At 33.1% G+C, this 17,399-nt stretch overlaps 2 protein-coding genes across 2 annotated transcripts; one reads left to right on the forward strand and one right to left on the reverse strand.

The window, feature by feature from the left end:
• Positions 1-637: 637 nt before the first annotated feature.
• LOTGIDRAFT_230035 (hypothetical protein) lies at positions 638-2,919 on the reverse strand. The gene is made up of 2 exons (XM_009046245.1): positions 2,513-2,919; positions 638-1,420 (listed from the first exon to the last, which is right to left on the reverse strand). Exons 1-2 carry the CDS (start codon positions 2,592-2,594, stop codon positions 1,101-1,103), a joined length of 402 nt encoding a protein of 133 aa, XP_009044493.1. The 5' UTR covers positions 2,595-2,919; the 3' UTR covers positions 638-1,100.
• A 5,360-nt stretch (positions 2,920-8,279) lies between these two features.
• On the forward strand, positions 8,280-15,751 carry LOTGIDRAFT_230036 (hypothetical protein; the record flags this gene model as incomplete). Its single annotated transcript, XM_009046246.1, has 11 exons — positions 8,280-8,300; positions 10,760-10,851; positions 11,290-11,399; positions 11,736-11,837; positions 12,004-12,166; positions 12,416-12,495; positions 12,793-13,143; positions 13,265-13,439; positions 13,664-13,830; positions 14,316-14,474; positions 14,822-15,751. 11 exons carry the CDS (start codon positions 8,280-8,282, stop codon positions 14,962-14,964), a joined length of 1,563 nt encoding a protein of 520 aa, XP_009044494.1. The 3' UTR covers positions 14,965-15,751.
• Positions 15,752-17,399: the final 1,648 nt, after the last annotated feature.

Raw genomic sequence — 17,399 nt, forward strand, 5'->3', positions numbered from 1 at the left:
TTTTAGCTAAGCCAATCAGTGATAGTGTTCATAGCTCACTGTTAAAATTTGAGCCTTCAAATTCATGTGTGTCCAGATTATCTGCGTTTGAATGTTAAAATGACGACTCGTCAAAAATTAATATACTCTGTGATATATAGAAAAGACATATATAGAAATAGTGAGTAAAATTCTTAGTTTGAAGTATTTTTTAAAGGAATTATGTGATTTTCATATATTTACCTATATTCAAGACTAAAATCAACCCCCCAAAATGGCACAGCTGTCCCTTTAAGTAGATAATTTGTATTGGGGACTCTCTTAAAGAGATACTACCTCTTATAATGAACGTAGAATTTTAAATGTCAACCTTGACAAATATGAGTATATATTCATCAGTGGACCCACCTAGTGCCATAAATATACAACAGAATCCCTCTATAATCCAATACATCCATATAATCAGGTAATAATTGTAATATTTGTCATTCTAAGGGGTTATCTCCCTTGATCAATAAACCCAGGCTCATTAGTAAAAAATTTTCTTTACAACCAAACATGCCAAAGTTTCTATAACATTGTATATACATGAGGACTCGTTCTCTGTACTTTTGGCATATTTAGCTGCGAATTATTGTGGCAAATTATAACACAGAAAAAGTTTCAATAATTTAATACATCATAAAAAATAAATATATAAATAAATAAATAAATTATAAAATGAAAGAATTGTTGACAAAAATGTCGTCTAATATTATTTTGAGATCACAGTTTATTGCACTTTGTATTGTAACACTTGACAAAGTTTTAAATATTTTACTCTTATTCAGAGAGTTCACATATTTAGAAAAATAATTTCCTTTACCTCTTCTAATAATTATTTATGTGTCTTGTTCCCTGAGGTTGATATCACTTGTAATTTTAATGCATTTTGGACATTAAAACATGATCAGGAGCCTTGGCCTCAAAAAACCTAATTCAGATAAAATTCAGATTTTAAGAAATACAGTAATCTGATTTGAAATCGGTTAAATTGATTGACCAATCAGATGACTGGAACAATAAAATCATCTTGAAGCAAGTTTTAGGAAAAGCGCCAAATCATAACTTATGTTTGAACTCTATGTGTATCTAGAAAATTCACATTGTTGGACCATCGCAACTTTCAGTACATGTTGAACACGTTCATCCACTTCCGATGTTCCGTCATCTTCTGGGAAAATGGAATCGGGTAGCAAGTTCGGTGCTTCCGGTGACAACTGTGACATAATTTTTTTCGATAATTTTTGAATTTCGGTCCATTTTTTGCACCGATAATGTTTGTACATTTCTCTCACGCTTTCTAAGGTGGCCTTTTTATGCATCATATGTAAGGCCTGACCTGTTTTGTCCAAGTTGATCAACGCCAGTGATCGATGGTTCAAATCGCACACTCGGCTGTCTGAAAATAGAAAAGAGAAATATATGAATATGCTAATTAGTTTGGTATGAATATGTAAATTTGTTTGATGCTCTCTTATATGAATGGCAAAATTGTAAGTAAGATTTGAGAAATTTCAGTTAGGCAAATACACAAATAAAAGTTGATACATTTTCTGAATTGTTGCATTAGACAGATAATGCCATGCTGTATGTAATGAGGGAAATTTTCCCAGGACAGTGGCATTAGCCTCTTCTCTTTCGATATCTAAATTCAGAGGAATCTTTAATCTGAATCTGAACGACTTGATGCTTTTCTATGTCAGCCCCTCCAACCTGCATCTCTGACAGGAGGAAACTGGGTTGTGAGGTTTGAAAAAGACATGCATCATTTCTATGGTATTTTGCTCAATTGACAAATATCACCCCCCCCCCCCCTCCCCCCCACACACAAACACACCCTCACTCACCAATTTCCAACTTTTACGAAGGTATTAAAGTTATTTTATGTAATATAGTAAATTAGGGATCTATTTGAGGGATTTAGTATAAAACTGTGAATATTCTAGGGGTTGAAATAAACCTTAATACCTGGGCCCTGGGGGCTGGGGTTAATTATACCCTATCTAAATTAATTATAGGGTAGTGGTCAATGAACTTCTCAAGGTTGAGCCTCACTGGATCATAAATTTTATGAGTTTTGTTTGAGGGCTGACTTATTCTTACTAAAGCACCAGCTATGATATTTCAAAGAGGTTTTAATCACTATTGGAAAGTTTTAGAAATTGTAAAGAGGGTTTCTAATTTTTTTTATATGTATCACATTCATAGCATCGATTTGGGTCATTCTAATTTCAATCAGACGTCTGTGGTTCCTGTATTTCCACTAAAAGTAAGCTTTTTATGATGTCACCATTGCAAAAGCTGCTAATAATATAAGGACCAATGCAATAGTGAAGTCCATTTAAGGATTAGTTTTGGTGGAATTGCAGGAACCACAGACATTGGAATGGTGCAAATTGATACTATCAGTGTTTTTAACAATCCCTTTAACCTCCATTTCTAAAACTAACTACCTTGATAAGGTTGTGTATGAAAATAATTATGTACTTACCTAAATCTAGAATATATTTCACTGTTTTATCGTGGATTGACAACAATTTCTGGAGTTCTGCAGCTAATTCCATTACATCCATGGTGATCACTGAATTTCCAGAACACAAAACTCCACTCTTCACCTTAAATCTCAACTCAGTAATAAACTGTCTTGTTGGCAGGGTTTTTTTTTCATCAAAACTTCGTTAAATTGCTGATTATTTTTCTGCTGTATAAATCCTTAACTTAAAATTTGTTCCAAAACTTCAAAAATGACTTCTGTATTAATCCAGAACTTCAAATTTGACTTCAGCACAAATCCAGAACTTCTGGATACAAACATCAAGTTTGAAGTTTGCTAAAAATTTGGACCACCAAATTTACTTCTGCCTTGTTCAAGCTCTGAATTTACCTTCTGCTAAAATTTGGCCAGTTACTAGACAGATGTTGCAGACAGCAAATGAAATGAAGGTTTGTTGCTGGTTGAATGAATTTCACCTGGGGGTGGATCATTAACTGACTGGTTGCTAGGGGAGGCGTTATGTAATCCGACTGCTCACAGGGATTTCACTAATACCATCAAATATGTCCACCTTTAGCTCTTTTTAGTCCAAAACTGTGATCAACTCCAAATTTAGTTGTTGGAATGTGTTCTGATCAAAAACGAATTATGTCAAGGTTTTGTTGAATTGTTGCAAACTTACTTATTTCTCTTGTCAAATATGTCTACCTTTAGCTCTCTTCAATCCAAACTGTGATTAACTCCAAATTGTATTTTTCACAAAACTTTTGATCAAAGAATCGTTTGCAAACTTTAGTTGAATTGTTGCAAACTTTTTGACGTGTTGCCACCTTTTTTTGATAACAATTTGATTGCCAAATATGTCTACTCTAGTCTTGACCACTCAACTCTAGAAACTGTTAAAAACAGCAAATTTTTGATTAAGCTTTAGCCAATTTTGAGAAACTGTGGCAAATCTTGATGACTTGTTGCAAACTTTCCAAATATGTGTATGTGTCCACTTCTAATTCTGCTAATCCAAACTGGTATAAACTAATTTGTTGTAAACTTGAGTTTTGTCAAAATCAATAAGATGTTGACGAACTCTTGTAAGGTGTTGCAAACTCTCTTAATTGGTCACTTGCTTTGCAACAAACTTTGCAAAATTTGTTGACAGGGTGAGTGTAGGAAAACTGAATTGGCACAAATTCTGGTATTCTTTTGCAATTTTCTGATATTTTTGTCCTGAAAATAAAAGTGAAAAATGATATAGTATTAAGTTTTGAAAATAATAAAGTTTTGTGTTAAAAATTCCTAATATCCCCAACCAAGTTGTGTGAAGAGTAAATATGCTTCTGTTTTCAAAACTATCTGTCCTGATGAGGATTGTGTATCCTAAATGTGCTGGCAGCATGAGATGAACTCTAGTCAATTATAAGATCATAAACTATATCAAAAACTCTTGGACATCTTTGAAGTGTTCATAAAACACCTGAAATTTCACATAAGTGATTTGTCCCTAAGGTTATTGCTTAGCTGTTAAAAATCAAAACTTAAGCCTCATAAAAATCCCTAAAATCCAACTTCCCTGTGATTCTTAATAAACTGTATGTGCCCTGAGGTCTCTTCCAGAAGAGGGTTAAATTGTCATAAAACACCTCATGTAAGTTTCTTTGAACTGTGTTTTCTATATCTTAAGGGGTTAAGACAATAAACACTTAGAATTTACTCAAAAGGGGGCCAAATAGTGATTAGGGATTTCATTCAAGTATACATATATAACTGTATTTTGAAGTGATGGCCCTTTATTTGGTAACTGATGACCCTTTTCAATATTGGTCTAGTTTTGCTTAATATTGATATTGGCCAAGAAAAGCTTCATTTTGGCCAGTTCTGCTTAATATTGGCCTATTATGGGTTGATATTGGCCTAGTATAGCTTAATATTGGCCTAGTATAGCTTCATATTGGCCAGTTTTGCTTAATATTGGCCTAGTATTGGTTGATATTGGCTTAGTATAGCTTCATATTGGTTGATATTGGCTTAGTATAGTTAAATATTGGCCTAGAATTGGTTGATATTGGCCTAGTATAGCTTCATATTGGCCAGTTTTGCTTAATATTGGCCTAGTATTGCTTCATATTGTCCTAGTATTGGTTGATATTGGCCTAGTATAGCTTAATATTGGACCAGTTTGATGTTTTATTAGGGAGCTCTCAGCTGACACCTAAACCCTACTCCGGGGGATACTTAAACACAATTTAGAAATTTTATAGACTTTTGAGTTTCTTTTGATGAGATTATCAAATTGTTTTATGATCTTAAATTGGTCAATTTTCATGATAATAAATCAAACTCATCAAGGTGAAAATTATGAAACATTTTGGGATTTTTTACTGTTGTATCCTTGGGTACTTTTGTCAAAAAGATTTACTAAATTTCTGGGTTGTGTCAGATAGAAATTTAGATTTTTTTTTTTGGACAAAGTTTTAATTGATATTCCTAATTCAAAGGCATTGATTGAAAAACATAGCTCTTCAAATGTAAGAACTTGGATTTTGAAATTAAAAAATTTTGAATTTAAAACTTACCTGAAAATTCAGAACGGCTGCAAAAAAATAAAAAATCTATCCAAAGTTTATGATTAAAATAACTGATCACTGTTGTCAAATTTGAAATTTTTTTGTCGTAACTTGAAATGCTTTGATGTTATTTCTTCAGAGTCAGTGACCAGAATGACTGAATGACCATCCACCATTGGTCACTTATATCCCCCACCTGTCTCCAATGGCCACCTTTATCAGGGGTTAAGGTCACAAGGGGTCATTGAGTTTTCGGTAGTTAAGGGGTAGTAAAAGGGGCTATGTAGTTAGAGTGGTGGACAATAGAAGCTATCATTGAAGGGGTTAGAATACAATAGGCCTTTATAAAGAGGGGGTGAGGGACAATAAGGGCAGGGTTGCAATTGGCTACCAGCCTGTGCCTAGAGCTCAGTGGGAGGCCCCATAACACCTGTCTTGATTAGCCAGATAATGGGATTATCCCATTGTCTCAAGATCAAAGGCAAGGGGCAGATAATCCCTCTACCTGGTTTCAATCTAACCTTGATTCAATAACAAAGGGACATAATCTAGCTAATGATTGATTTTGAAAGAAACCTGATGGTGGTTTATTGAATGTTGTTCAGTTTAGTCAAATCTGATTAAATTTACTCAGAACAAGAGATATGTTTTGCTTGACCTACTGGTAGAATAATTTGATGCATTTGTTTGCTATTTCACTGCCACGACTGCTCCAAAAAATTCTGATAATGCATAGGGCACAATCACAAATTGATTGCACTGCAATGTCACAAAAGCACAGGCAGAGTTAGGAATACTATGAGACTTAGATCAGATAAAGATTGAGGACCAAGTGTTATGGAAGGAGAGAGCTTTGAATCTCAAAATCACTCTTCTTTCAGATTTAATCCAAATTATGCGACCATGGTTGTCATTAGATATAATCCTTGATTTGCCCCTGTGTCCTTGACTTTTGTACAACTATCAGGGGTCAGGTCATGAAAACTGTGACATCCAAGCACCATGAGTTAGGGCAAAGGTCGAAATCCTCTTTTAAGATTTTAATCCAATTTATGCACCTAAGATTTTCAGATCAAAAATGAAAAATAACATGGAACTCCCTACATTGTGACATATATCCTTCTTTAGAAGCTTTCAGATTTTCATCTTTGAGTTAAGGGATAAAAAAATGTCTAAGCCAGCCCCTTTATTGTTAAAACCCCTAACTGAAAACCGGTCAGCTTGTATAAAGGAATACATGACAATGCAGAGAGTTTCAAGATAATTTTCATTTTTTGATCTCAAAATCTTAAGTGCAAAACTTAGATTAAAATATTAAAGAGGGATTTGAGCTTTAAAGCCTGTCCCCCCAAACTCTGAAGCTAAAGATGCCCATCTTGTATTTTGAAATGAAAAATGAGTGGAGTGTAGAGGGTTAAGCCATGTTATGAAATTTTATATTAATGAGGCTAGTTTAACCCTTGTTATCCTGGTTCTATTTGTTACGGGGGTTAATAAAGAGACAGTTATTGATGGCTTTGTAGATCATTATGGTTAAATTTAGGAGTTTTATCTTCTTGTCCAAGCTTGTTCCTCATATTTTTGGATTCATTTGCACGCAATATTTATAGAAATTTAATTGTTTGCTTTGAATTCAAGATATTTTCTTTTAAATCCGGTTGGAATCCAAATATTATGATCAATTCCTGGGGTTTGTTTTCCATTTAAAAATATTTTGGTAAAAGTTTGATTTGTTTACCCTGAAATCAAAATATTATTATAAAAATCTGTTTGAAATCAAAGTTAAAGGGATTAAAACATCAAAGGGATTATCTAGATTATGTTAATCACCTACCCTGCTCCCTAGTGAGCCCTATTTATCCTTGTTTTACACTTGAAATTCTTTAATATTGTTTATAATCTAACAAACTTGGCCCCTTGTTGAGAGCTACTAACTTAAACCTGTTAATTTGTAAACAGTAATTAAAACTAATCAAAATAATGATTAAGATGATTGGATTTTTCTTTTGATATTTTTCAACAAAAAATAGTTTTGGTCCCTAATTAGTACGACTTATTCCCCTTCTTTTGTGAGCAGAAATTAAAATTAATCAAAATACATATTAATTAGAATAAGATTTATCATTATTATTATTATTTGTTTTAAATGGAAAACAGTTTTGGTCTCATAATGAACACTGCATGCAGCAAAGGATATTTATTATAGTACAATTTCAATTTATTCTTTATGACTCAAATTGATAATTGATTTAAAAGAAGTATGTTCTCTTCTTGTGACCTAGGCCAGTGCTTCTATAGGAGAGTATCTTCTATAACACAGAACACTACTTAATGATAAAGTTTTATGGTCATCGCTTGGTGAAAGCCCCGAACTTACTCCTTTATATGAATAGTAATCAGATGTAATGTAACCCTACATTTGGAGTAACATTTTACACTGAGAATTTTTTACATTAATTAGAAGTAAACAATAGATACCTAACGAACTATTCTCATTAAGAAAAGGTTACTATTAAAGAGACTACAGTTCAGAAATGGTAGTTTATTACCTAATATCTTAGATGTGAGTCCATTAAAACAGTTTTGAAAAGAGATTACAGTTTAGATTAAGGTAGAAAACGTGTTCAAGTTAACAGTCTTTAGATTTCTTTCTTGGACACAGCAGTGGCTATGTGAGTGTTTTTAACATAAAAGCTTCACTTGAACATGCATCTATCAATGTGGAGGGTAAACATGCTTATAAAGATGTAAGATGATGTCAAAAGTAAATCTTGGTTTCTATCTAGCCCCAAAAAAAATTCAAGTTAACAATCTTTTATTTTTATTTTTATCTTGTACACTTTGAAGGCTAAGTGAGTTTTTTTTTTAAATTTCCACTTGAACATGCTTTCTTCAGTTTTCTTTTCACCTTGAGGGCTAATATGCCTATAGTGATATACTAATGTAAGATTGGGTCATAGCAAATGTAAATCTTGGTCTAACATGGGTTCTATCAGGCCTCTACTAAGTCAAGTGACATATAAGATTAATATTTCCTTTTCACAATAAAATTATCACTTGAAGATTTGCTTTGAAAGTATGAAAGTTGCCTTCACTACAGTAACTGTATGTTATTTAAACCCAGATCTAAATTTACTCATTGGAATACATACTTTAATTGATTAGAAAATATTATTTAGTATGCCAATATCAAACCTTCAGGAATGCCAATATCAAACCTTCAGGTATGCCAATATCAAACCTTGAAGTATGTAGTGTGCCAGTATCAACCTTCAAGTATGCCAATATCAAACCTTCAAGTATGCCAATATCAAACCTTGAAGTATGTAGTGTGCCAGTATCAACCTTCAAGTATGCCAATATCAAACCTTCAAGTATGCCAATATCAAACCTTGAAGTATGTAGTGTGCCAGTATCAACCTTCAAGTATGCCAATATCAAACCTTCAAGTATGCCAATATCAAACCTTCAAGTATGCCAATATCAAACCTTCAAGTATGCCAATATCAAACCTTGAAGTATGTAGTGTGCCAGTATCAACCTTCAAGTATGCCAATATCAAACCTTCAAGTATGCCAATATCAAACCTTCAAGTATGCCAATATCAAACCTTGAAGTATGTAGTGTGCCAGTATCAACCTTCAAGTATGCCAATATCAAACCTTCAAGTATGCCAATATCAAACCTTCAAGTATGCCAATATCAATATTTAATGTCAAAATTCTAATTTATTTACTGCCATTCAATGACCTAAACTGATAAACACCATTTAAAGTTATGTGGATTATACTTGTAGGTTTTTGATAACCTTTATGAAATGTTTAAGAATAGATTAAAAACTTATAAATAAACTTAAGTGTGCCAATTTCAATATTTAATGTCACAAACAATTTATAAGTGGCAGGAAGTGACATAAACATATAAATAATGTGTTCATTAATCCTAATTGGATTATCTACTTCAAGATTATAAAGATCAGAATTTAACTAAAACATTAAAAATCTAGAGAATAGATTAAAAATATAGAAATAACTGCCAATGTCAATATTTACTGTCATAATCAGGTAGATATTCTGGTTGTTAAATACCTTGGTTTATATTATATTGGTAAATTGGTTTATACCCTTATAAAGATTAAATTCTTACATAATTGTGTTCTTTAAAATTTGGATTGGATTATCCACTTCAAGATGATTATACAATAAAAACATGTTTTAACAAATATTCTGATGGCATGTTTGGTTGCATTTAAAATTTCAATGTTTATTTGGCCATCAAATTTGTCCAGGGTGAAAATGTAAAATTTTGGTCAGAAAAAAAAAATTCTTTTTAGCTCCAAAGGAAACCTGATTATATCAAATGTTATTTCAAATTTTTTGATTAAAATCAGGAATTATGTTTTAAAATTTTGTGTCATTTGAAAGTTTTTTTCCAATTTTTAATTGAAATTTAGATATCTATAGAAATATGACACAAGTTTCCAAAATATCAGAATGGAATCAAAAATGTTTTTATCACAATCTAAAAATCATAAACTTTGATAGAAATTAAGTGATAAGTATCAGGATTAGTATGTCAACACTTGTAAACAACCTTGTCAACACTTTGTTTACATTGAAATATTTTTTGTTGACATAGATCTACAATAAACTTTAATGTAAACAAACCGTTATCTCTTTGTCAATAAATGATACAAATTTTTGTAGAAAAAGTTGAAACTTTAATCTCATTTATCAAACTTTTGACTTCCTTATCTTAGCGTTTAAGTTTTTATTTTATTAATTCCACTTCTAAAGTCAAGCTTGTAGACCACGAAATGTCATACACAAACAGTATAAATATGGTGAACAAGAAAATGGGAACAATTCTTGGAAGCATTGACCATGGCATAACTTCAGAATTTTTCTTAGCTTAACGCAGTGGTGGAGCCAGGTTTACGTCTGAGAGGGGGCGAAATACCTGAGATTGCCCAAATTTCTAATTTAGTTATGAGACTTTTGCACGAAAAACTTGCTTTCGGGGCTGCGAGGAGGGGCGATTGCCCCCTCTGTCCCCCGTTTGGCTCCACCGCTGGCTTAACAGGAATCCAAACTCACGTCCTAGCAGACGACCATCCATTGGTGAAAAATGTCAAATTTTCAACTCATATTGTGCAAAAGTCCATTATTTTTTCTACCATCTTTATCTTTTGGGTGTCAAAAATGATCCCATAAACCATATTTGGTGTGATATGTCAGTCCTTCAACCCATATTGTAAAATAATGTATTATTTTTTCTGTGATCGTTATCTTCCTTGTGTCATAATTAACAATAATTGTGTTAATTACACGACCTTGATGGTTTATGACCCTGACCTCAGATTTAGTGACACTAATGGATCCTATGACAGCAGGATCTGATAATTTCTGGGGTTTATTTTTGACAAGGGATAATATTTTTATCTTTTGTTTTAAGATCAGATTATTGTTCTGTATTGTTTTATATTTTTAATTCTCACTATTAAAATAGTGCTCAATACATCAATTGTAGAGTGATATATCCATTCATTTTTTCATTCATTCATTTTTTCATTCATTCATTTTTTCATTCATTCATTCATTTTTTCATTCATTCATTCATTATTCATTCATTCATTCATTCATTCATTTTTTCATTCATTCATTTTTTCATTCATTCATTCCAGGTAGAAGTCAATCTAACCCAGACTGATATTTCAGGATTTATTGAGTTTTATGATGGATTTCTTCCAGATTCCCAACTAATCACAACTTTCAGGTAAAATTTGCTAAAATTTCCAATTTTCTTTGACATCACTTTGTCAATATCCTAAAACTTGCATTTATACCTGGTTGAACTTTTCTCTTGAAAGCAAGAATAATATTGATATTAGCCATGCAAGAGGGTGTAAAAGAATATATCAATAAAAGAGTAAGCTAATTTTGAGCCATTGGATGTAATATAAAGGAGATACAGTAAAGACAGCAGTAAGTCAACCTAGAGGATGGAAAGGGTTATAGGAAATATAGCAATCCTTGTAAGACATTTAAAAGTATCACAGCACATTAAGAGACAACAGTTTTTTATGGAAAGTTGTGTTCAATAATAAATAGAAGTCTATATCCATAAAAACTGTTGTCTCTTAATGGAAATATAGCAGTAAACAAGTCTAAAGGGTAAAAGATTAACAACTCAATATTTTTTGTAATTTTTCAGCTCAAAATCAAGTTTCTACCCAGTTACCTCCCCTGGCAGTAATTTACTGATTGTAGCAAGAAATTTCACGACAGAATCCGTGCCTGGTTCATTTATCAGTGTTATTGATAGTAAGTTTTTGAAATGTCTTCAATTAGAATCAGCTGTTTATGGCATCAATTGATTGGAGATGTTGCTAAGGTCACAAAAGTATCTGAATGGTATACGCCTCTTCAAATATATGACTAAAAACATCCTATTTTGAAATTCGTTTAAATCGTATTTGGACAAATACATAATAATGGTGAAATTATTTGTTTTACTAGTAGTTTTTCTGGAAAACTGGAAGAACCAGTGACGTCTGATTGAAAATCGGAATGGTGCTATCGATGCTACCATTTCCCCGATACACATCAAAATCTCATTAAAATGACTTCCAAAAGTTTTTCTTTTGTTTTTGCAACCAGGTTGTAATGTAGTTACCAGTGAAAACAAGGGAAGTTACTCTCTTTCATCATTAGCTGTTAACCAGACTCAATGTCAGTGGACAATTTCTCCTCATAATAAAGGTAAGAATTCCATGGAATGAGTTGCTTTGGTGTCTGCTTGGCGGTAATTTTCCATGGCTTCGAATTCTGGTGCATTGGCCAGTGCTTCTGATGTCAGCTTTTGTGTCAGCTATCAACCCTTATCAATGATTTGAAGATGATGAAAATTTTTTGTTTTATTTTACAGATGGAGTTATCTCCCTTGAATTTAAGACTATAAGTCTGCGAGCGAAAGACTCCCTGACTATTAGCGGTATATCTAATATAACTAACGTACTGGCCAAATTCACCGGACCGACAGACGTCAGTTTTATACCTAACGTAGACATCTCAGCCTCAAAAATTATTCAGTAAGTTTCTATAATAATGTTCTCTGTATTTAGGGTTCTCTCCCTTGTCAGGGCAAAAGTTGAAATGACCTGATTAGATTTGGCAAATCCATCAAACTGAACAAAGAGTTGTCAAATTATATCAAAAGTAAGTCATAGAGAGTTCTCTCCCTTGCCAAAACAGAAGTTGAATGACCTCGTTCTTTAATGTCGTCTGCTAGGTAACCGGGTTAAATGGATAATTCACTTTTAATTTTGGTTTTATTTTAGGTTAGTTTTTGAAACAACCAATAATTGTAGTGTAAATTGTACAGAGCCTTCTGTTGTGGCTGATTATACTCAAAATGACGGTAGGCTAGGGCTTGTTCAAAAATTTAAAATTTTCAGCTTAATTAATACTTGACATGCCCTCCACATTTCCACATGGGCATTATTGACAAATGTGTGTTGGACACTTTCTTGCTAACTTGAGGGCCTGGGATTCGATCCTGCCATAGGTTGAGATAATACCTTCTAATAGCCTTCTGCTGTCCTAGAAAAATTCTCCCCTTTGTTCACTGTACATCTAGATTAGTACAAACATCATCACAAAATTAGGATGTAAAACTAAACTCTCCAGTTAACCATTATTTCCGTTTGTGTTTCAGCATGTATTGGACAACTTCAACATCCAAGCGGAGTTCTGACCAGTCCAAAATGGCCCAATGTCTACCCAGTAAATGCCCAATGCCTGTGGGCCGACACTGAAACAGTTAACGATACCCGAATGCTGTACATGTCTTTTGAGAAATTCAATCTCCCTAACAACCATTCCTTGGAATTGATGAGCGGTTTCCAGGAAGCCTGGAATATCAACAAGAAATTCACCGGAAATACTCTACCAAATGACATCATAGTCAAGGGGGATAACTATCAACTGATTTTCAACTCCCAGCAGACATCAACTCACCTGACAGCTGAAGTGGGTCAAGGTTTTCAAGCTAATTATAGATTTTTAGGTAGGTTCAAAGTTCAAGGTTCAATTTTTTTCGGCCTGACATTGTCTATCTGTTTGACAGTTTTCATGAAGGAAGAATTCTTGACAGATTGTTATTAAGAATATATGTTTCCTTTCTGCAGATTGTGGTGGATTTATCGCCAATGAAAGCTCAGTTATCCAGTCTCCCAAATCAACCAACATGTCAGATGTTTGTGTCTGGATAATCCAGCTACCAGCCGACCCAAAAATCAAGAATATTTCGGTGATTAATTTTGAATTGGTCGTCAAGAACTCTTCAAGTAAAAACAATTTGAGGTAAACTAAGTACTTTATTTGATAAAAATGTCAATAGAGGCACAGGCTGAAATAGGTCACATGGAATGAAACTCTTAGTAACAACATCTCAAATTTTTTTTCTGGAAGCTACTTGCCACCCATGATCTAACGAGATTGATATGCTACATATGTTCTAGGTCATATATATATATAACCGATCAAATGCTATGTTTAATACAAATTCTGATACTTTTTGGTTTCAGTAATTCAGTGACAATACACGATGGTGGTTCCATTCGAGCTCCGGTACTTCTGACAAATAATTCCCAGAATTCAACACAGATTATGTCACGGACCGATACTCTCTTGATCATGTATAATATGAGTGGGTCGTCCAACACTTCCTTTACCTTTAATTACACTCGTTATGGTAAGTCTGTCTGCTTTAAATCAACCTTGAATGCTCATTAAGGGATATAACTAGTCAACTTCAGAACAGACATTGAATCTAGCCTGTAACACTAACAGCTCTGTGACCTCGGCCAGTGCTTTCATAGAGACTCGTCTCAATACACCCTAACACTAACAGTCAGAATTTTGTTTGTCGAAACTGTGCTATCTTTTGAGGATGGGATTTGCTCAATCAGTTTAGGGTGTAGGAATCTTGACATCATTTGCTTGAAGTTTTGTCCACATTTCCAATGTGTTTCTGATATCTTCTGTGTGGTTCTGAACTATTTTTAAGATCTTCATAAACTTCTTTTTCTGTTTTTTAGATATTTGACAGAATATTTATCCAAATGTTTTCATCTGTGTAACATGTCTGCATCATACCCATGCCTATTTCAGTCTTTCGATTTTCTACCACATTTAAATTTAATTTCAAATCTTAAAATTTGTGATTTCTTATTTCAGTGTGTAAATATTTATGTAAAAATGGAGTCTGTCTTCAACCCAGCTGGCGATGTAACCAGATAGATGAGTGTGGAGACAATACTGATGAACAGAATTGTGTGTACCCCTTCCCCCCTACAACTACCCCCTCCCCCAGCAAGGGTGGTGGAAATTCTGGAGGTAAGATACAGCTCTACCCCTACAGAATGTTTTTTTAAGTTGGCAGGTTTTCAGTAAAGATCTAATACATCAGGCTTATTGTCTGATTGAAAAGACTGATGTTAGAAGACAATAGCTAGGTGATAAGGTGCAGTGGATTGGAATCCTCGAGGTCAGAAAATCTAATGCCACTGCCAGTGCCTCCAGAAGTCATCCCAGTTTCAGCTTCCAACTCTTGACATCTAATTTTTAATGCTAGGTGATAAGGTGCAGTAGGTTTGAATCTTCTAGGTCAGAAAAGTCTGATACCACTGCCAATTCTTACTATAATCAGCCCCAGACACCTAATAAGTATTTTATGATTTCAGTGGCCAGTTATTGGGTGGTGCTATGCCTGTTATTTGGAATCATCATGGGAGTCCTGTTTGCTATTTTCGTTCCTCGTATCTACAAACGCATGCGATTCCAGAACTACAGCACTCTTCGAGAATCTAATAACCCCATTGTGTAGATTCCAGGATTCCAAATTTTACTTACGAATTAATCTAACATTCCATAGACTTTTAGATCACATATTTGATTGTTGATTCTGAAACAGGAAATTGCAGTCATAAATTTTGCTTTGATCAGAAATCCTGTTTGTATTTCTTACATGTAAATTGAACTTGGAAATTCCTGCTCATGATTGGATATCAATGTTTTATATAGATTGTAAACGGCCCTGATAAGTATGCAGAAAAGAAATCAAAATGAATTTACAGCATTATATCATCTTCACAATATCAAGCTAATATAAACTCTGTCTAATACCTTGACATCATTAGGTACTATCTTATGGAACGTTGTAAATGCAGCAATTATTGGATTGAATACTTAAATACGGCCAATTGAAGCCCTCGACTGAAAGTCTGAACAATATGGCTGTGCTGCGTGTAAGGACCATTCACATCTGCCATTGTAGTTGCCATCTCTATACTTTCTATCAAGACTTTTGATTGGCTACATTCAAATCTGAGAAGGGAGATAAATCATATATTGTATGCTCATAACTAGTTTGTAATAGCTTGACATTATGAAGATGACATGAGAGAGACCTCTTGAGTAAAACTAAATGTATTAATGTAATTATGAAGAACATATCAATTATAAAAAGCAGTTATTCCCCTTGAACTGTAAATTTATATGAAAATATTTAGGTAATGGGATTTAGATAGTTAAATGTTCAGAATATTTGGTGATTTTTTTTGCTCATCAAGAGATGTTACAAAATAAAAACACATAGATCATTTTGCTTTGAGGTGTTTACACATAAATGGATCATTTTGCTTTGAGGTGTTAACACATAAATACCTTAAAAAAACTCTTTACAATTTCTTTAAGAGATAAGACAACCGACTTGTTGGATCAAAGGTTTGGATCAATAGCTCATAATACCCTCGTTCAATTCCAGTGATTTTTGTTAAGAATCTTTCAAGGTATAAAATACCAATGTTTTTTAGTAATTTTGAGATTTGTATTTTTTTATAATAATGGAATTTAATTCTTTAAACTGCTGGGCCCTGTTTCACTGAAAAATAAAATCACAAGTCGTTACAAGCCTAAATTTATTTGTCTCTTTATGAGCGGATAGAACTTTATTCAAGCTACGTGTATCAAATTTATATTTTTGTAAATAACGGAATTTAATTCGTATTGCCAATGCTCAAAAACTTATATTTTAAAGTGATATAATCGTTTAATAATTCATATATACTTTTTGCAGATAATCAATTTTGACGAGGTAGGTTGTCAGGTGTGGGATTATTGATACATTAAAAAATAGAAGAAGTGAAAACACAAGTACCTTTCTCCACAATGTCAAACTATTACGCACTTCCTACTTATTCCTTGCCTGCAATAGACATCTTTCTTGTATCATGGAAGTTTGTAAATGCAGTGGTTTGATTGGATTTTACTCTAGCTAATACAGCCAATCAAAACCCTCGACAGAAAGATTGTAAACATTATGGCTTATTGTTTACAGACTGTGTGTCAAACACTCTGATTAGTTGTTATTACTGGTGTACAATCCAATTAAATCATTACATTACTTGATACAAGAATAGTGACTATTGCAGTCAAGGTATAAGATGAGGTTCATAATAGACTGTAAAGTGATACAACTCTTATGTATCAAAAATTTCGAGCTGTCCTCTGGGTCATTATATACCCCAATGTACACTGCCTCTAGTATATTCGTAGCATTAGAATGAAGTAGCAATTTTCCGATTTTAAGAATCTCTCAATTTATGATTTTTTTGCCAAAATTTATGATTATGTTAGATTGTGTTAGTGTAATTTTCTCTCAATTTGTTGCTTTGTATCTATTTTGCAAATTCAGCTTGTTGTGTTTTAATTTCTTGGTAAAATTTAGTGCTTTTTGTTAGTATATTTTGCAAGTTGTTATATTTAGTAGCTTTTTTTTGTTAAATTTGGTGCATTTTTTTGTGTTGATTTCTTCTAGATTGTGTTGGAATTGGGTTATTGTTTGTATATTTGCAAAGTTCTAATTTATTGGGATATATTCGTCCAATTAATTGTATTACCATTTTCAAAATGTGGTGAGAGATAATTTATTGAATCAAATAGGCCTGTGTCCCCCTAAGTAAATTTTGCCTCACCCCTCCTGCATTTTGATAGGACATCACCAGTGATTTAAAGAAAAGAATGCAGCTCTTACGCAGAAGAAATTAGAACAGATTTTATTTGTCATAATTTGTATATTTTTGTAGTTTTGTTTTCATGCTTTTTGTATCTGATAAATACAATATATTGTTGTTGTCTTATTATTTAACCGCATAAGAGTTCCTTCCCTTTGAACTGTTTAACAAATGGGAACATTTGATGTTACTTTTACCATCGTAGTTACCACGTGAAGTCACACATACCATCATGGTAACCATACCA

The sequence above is a fragment of the Lottia gigantea genome (genome assembly GCF_000327385.1).
Source record: "Lottia gigantea unplaced genomic scaffold LOTGIsca_10, whole genome shotgun sequence".
Classification (NCBI taxonomy): Eukaryota; Metazoa; Mollusca; class Gastropoda; family Lottiidae; genus Lottia; species Lottia gigantea.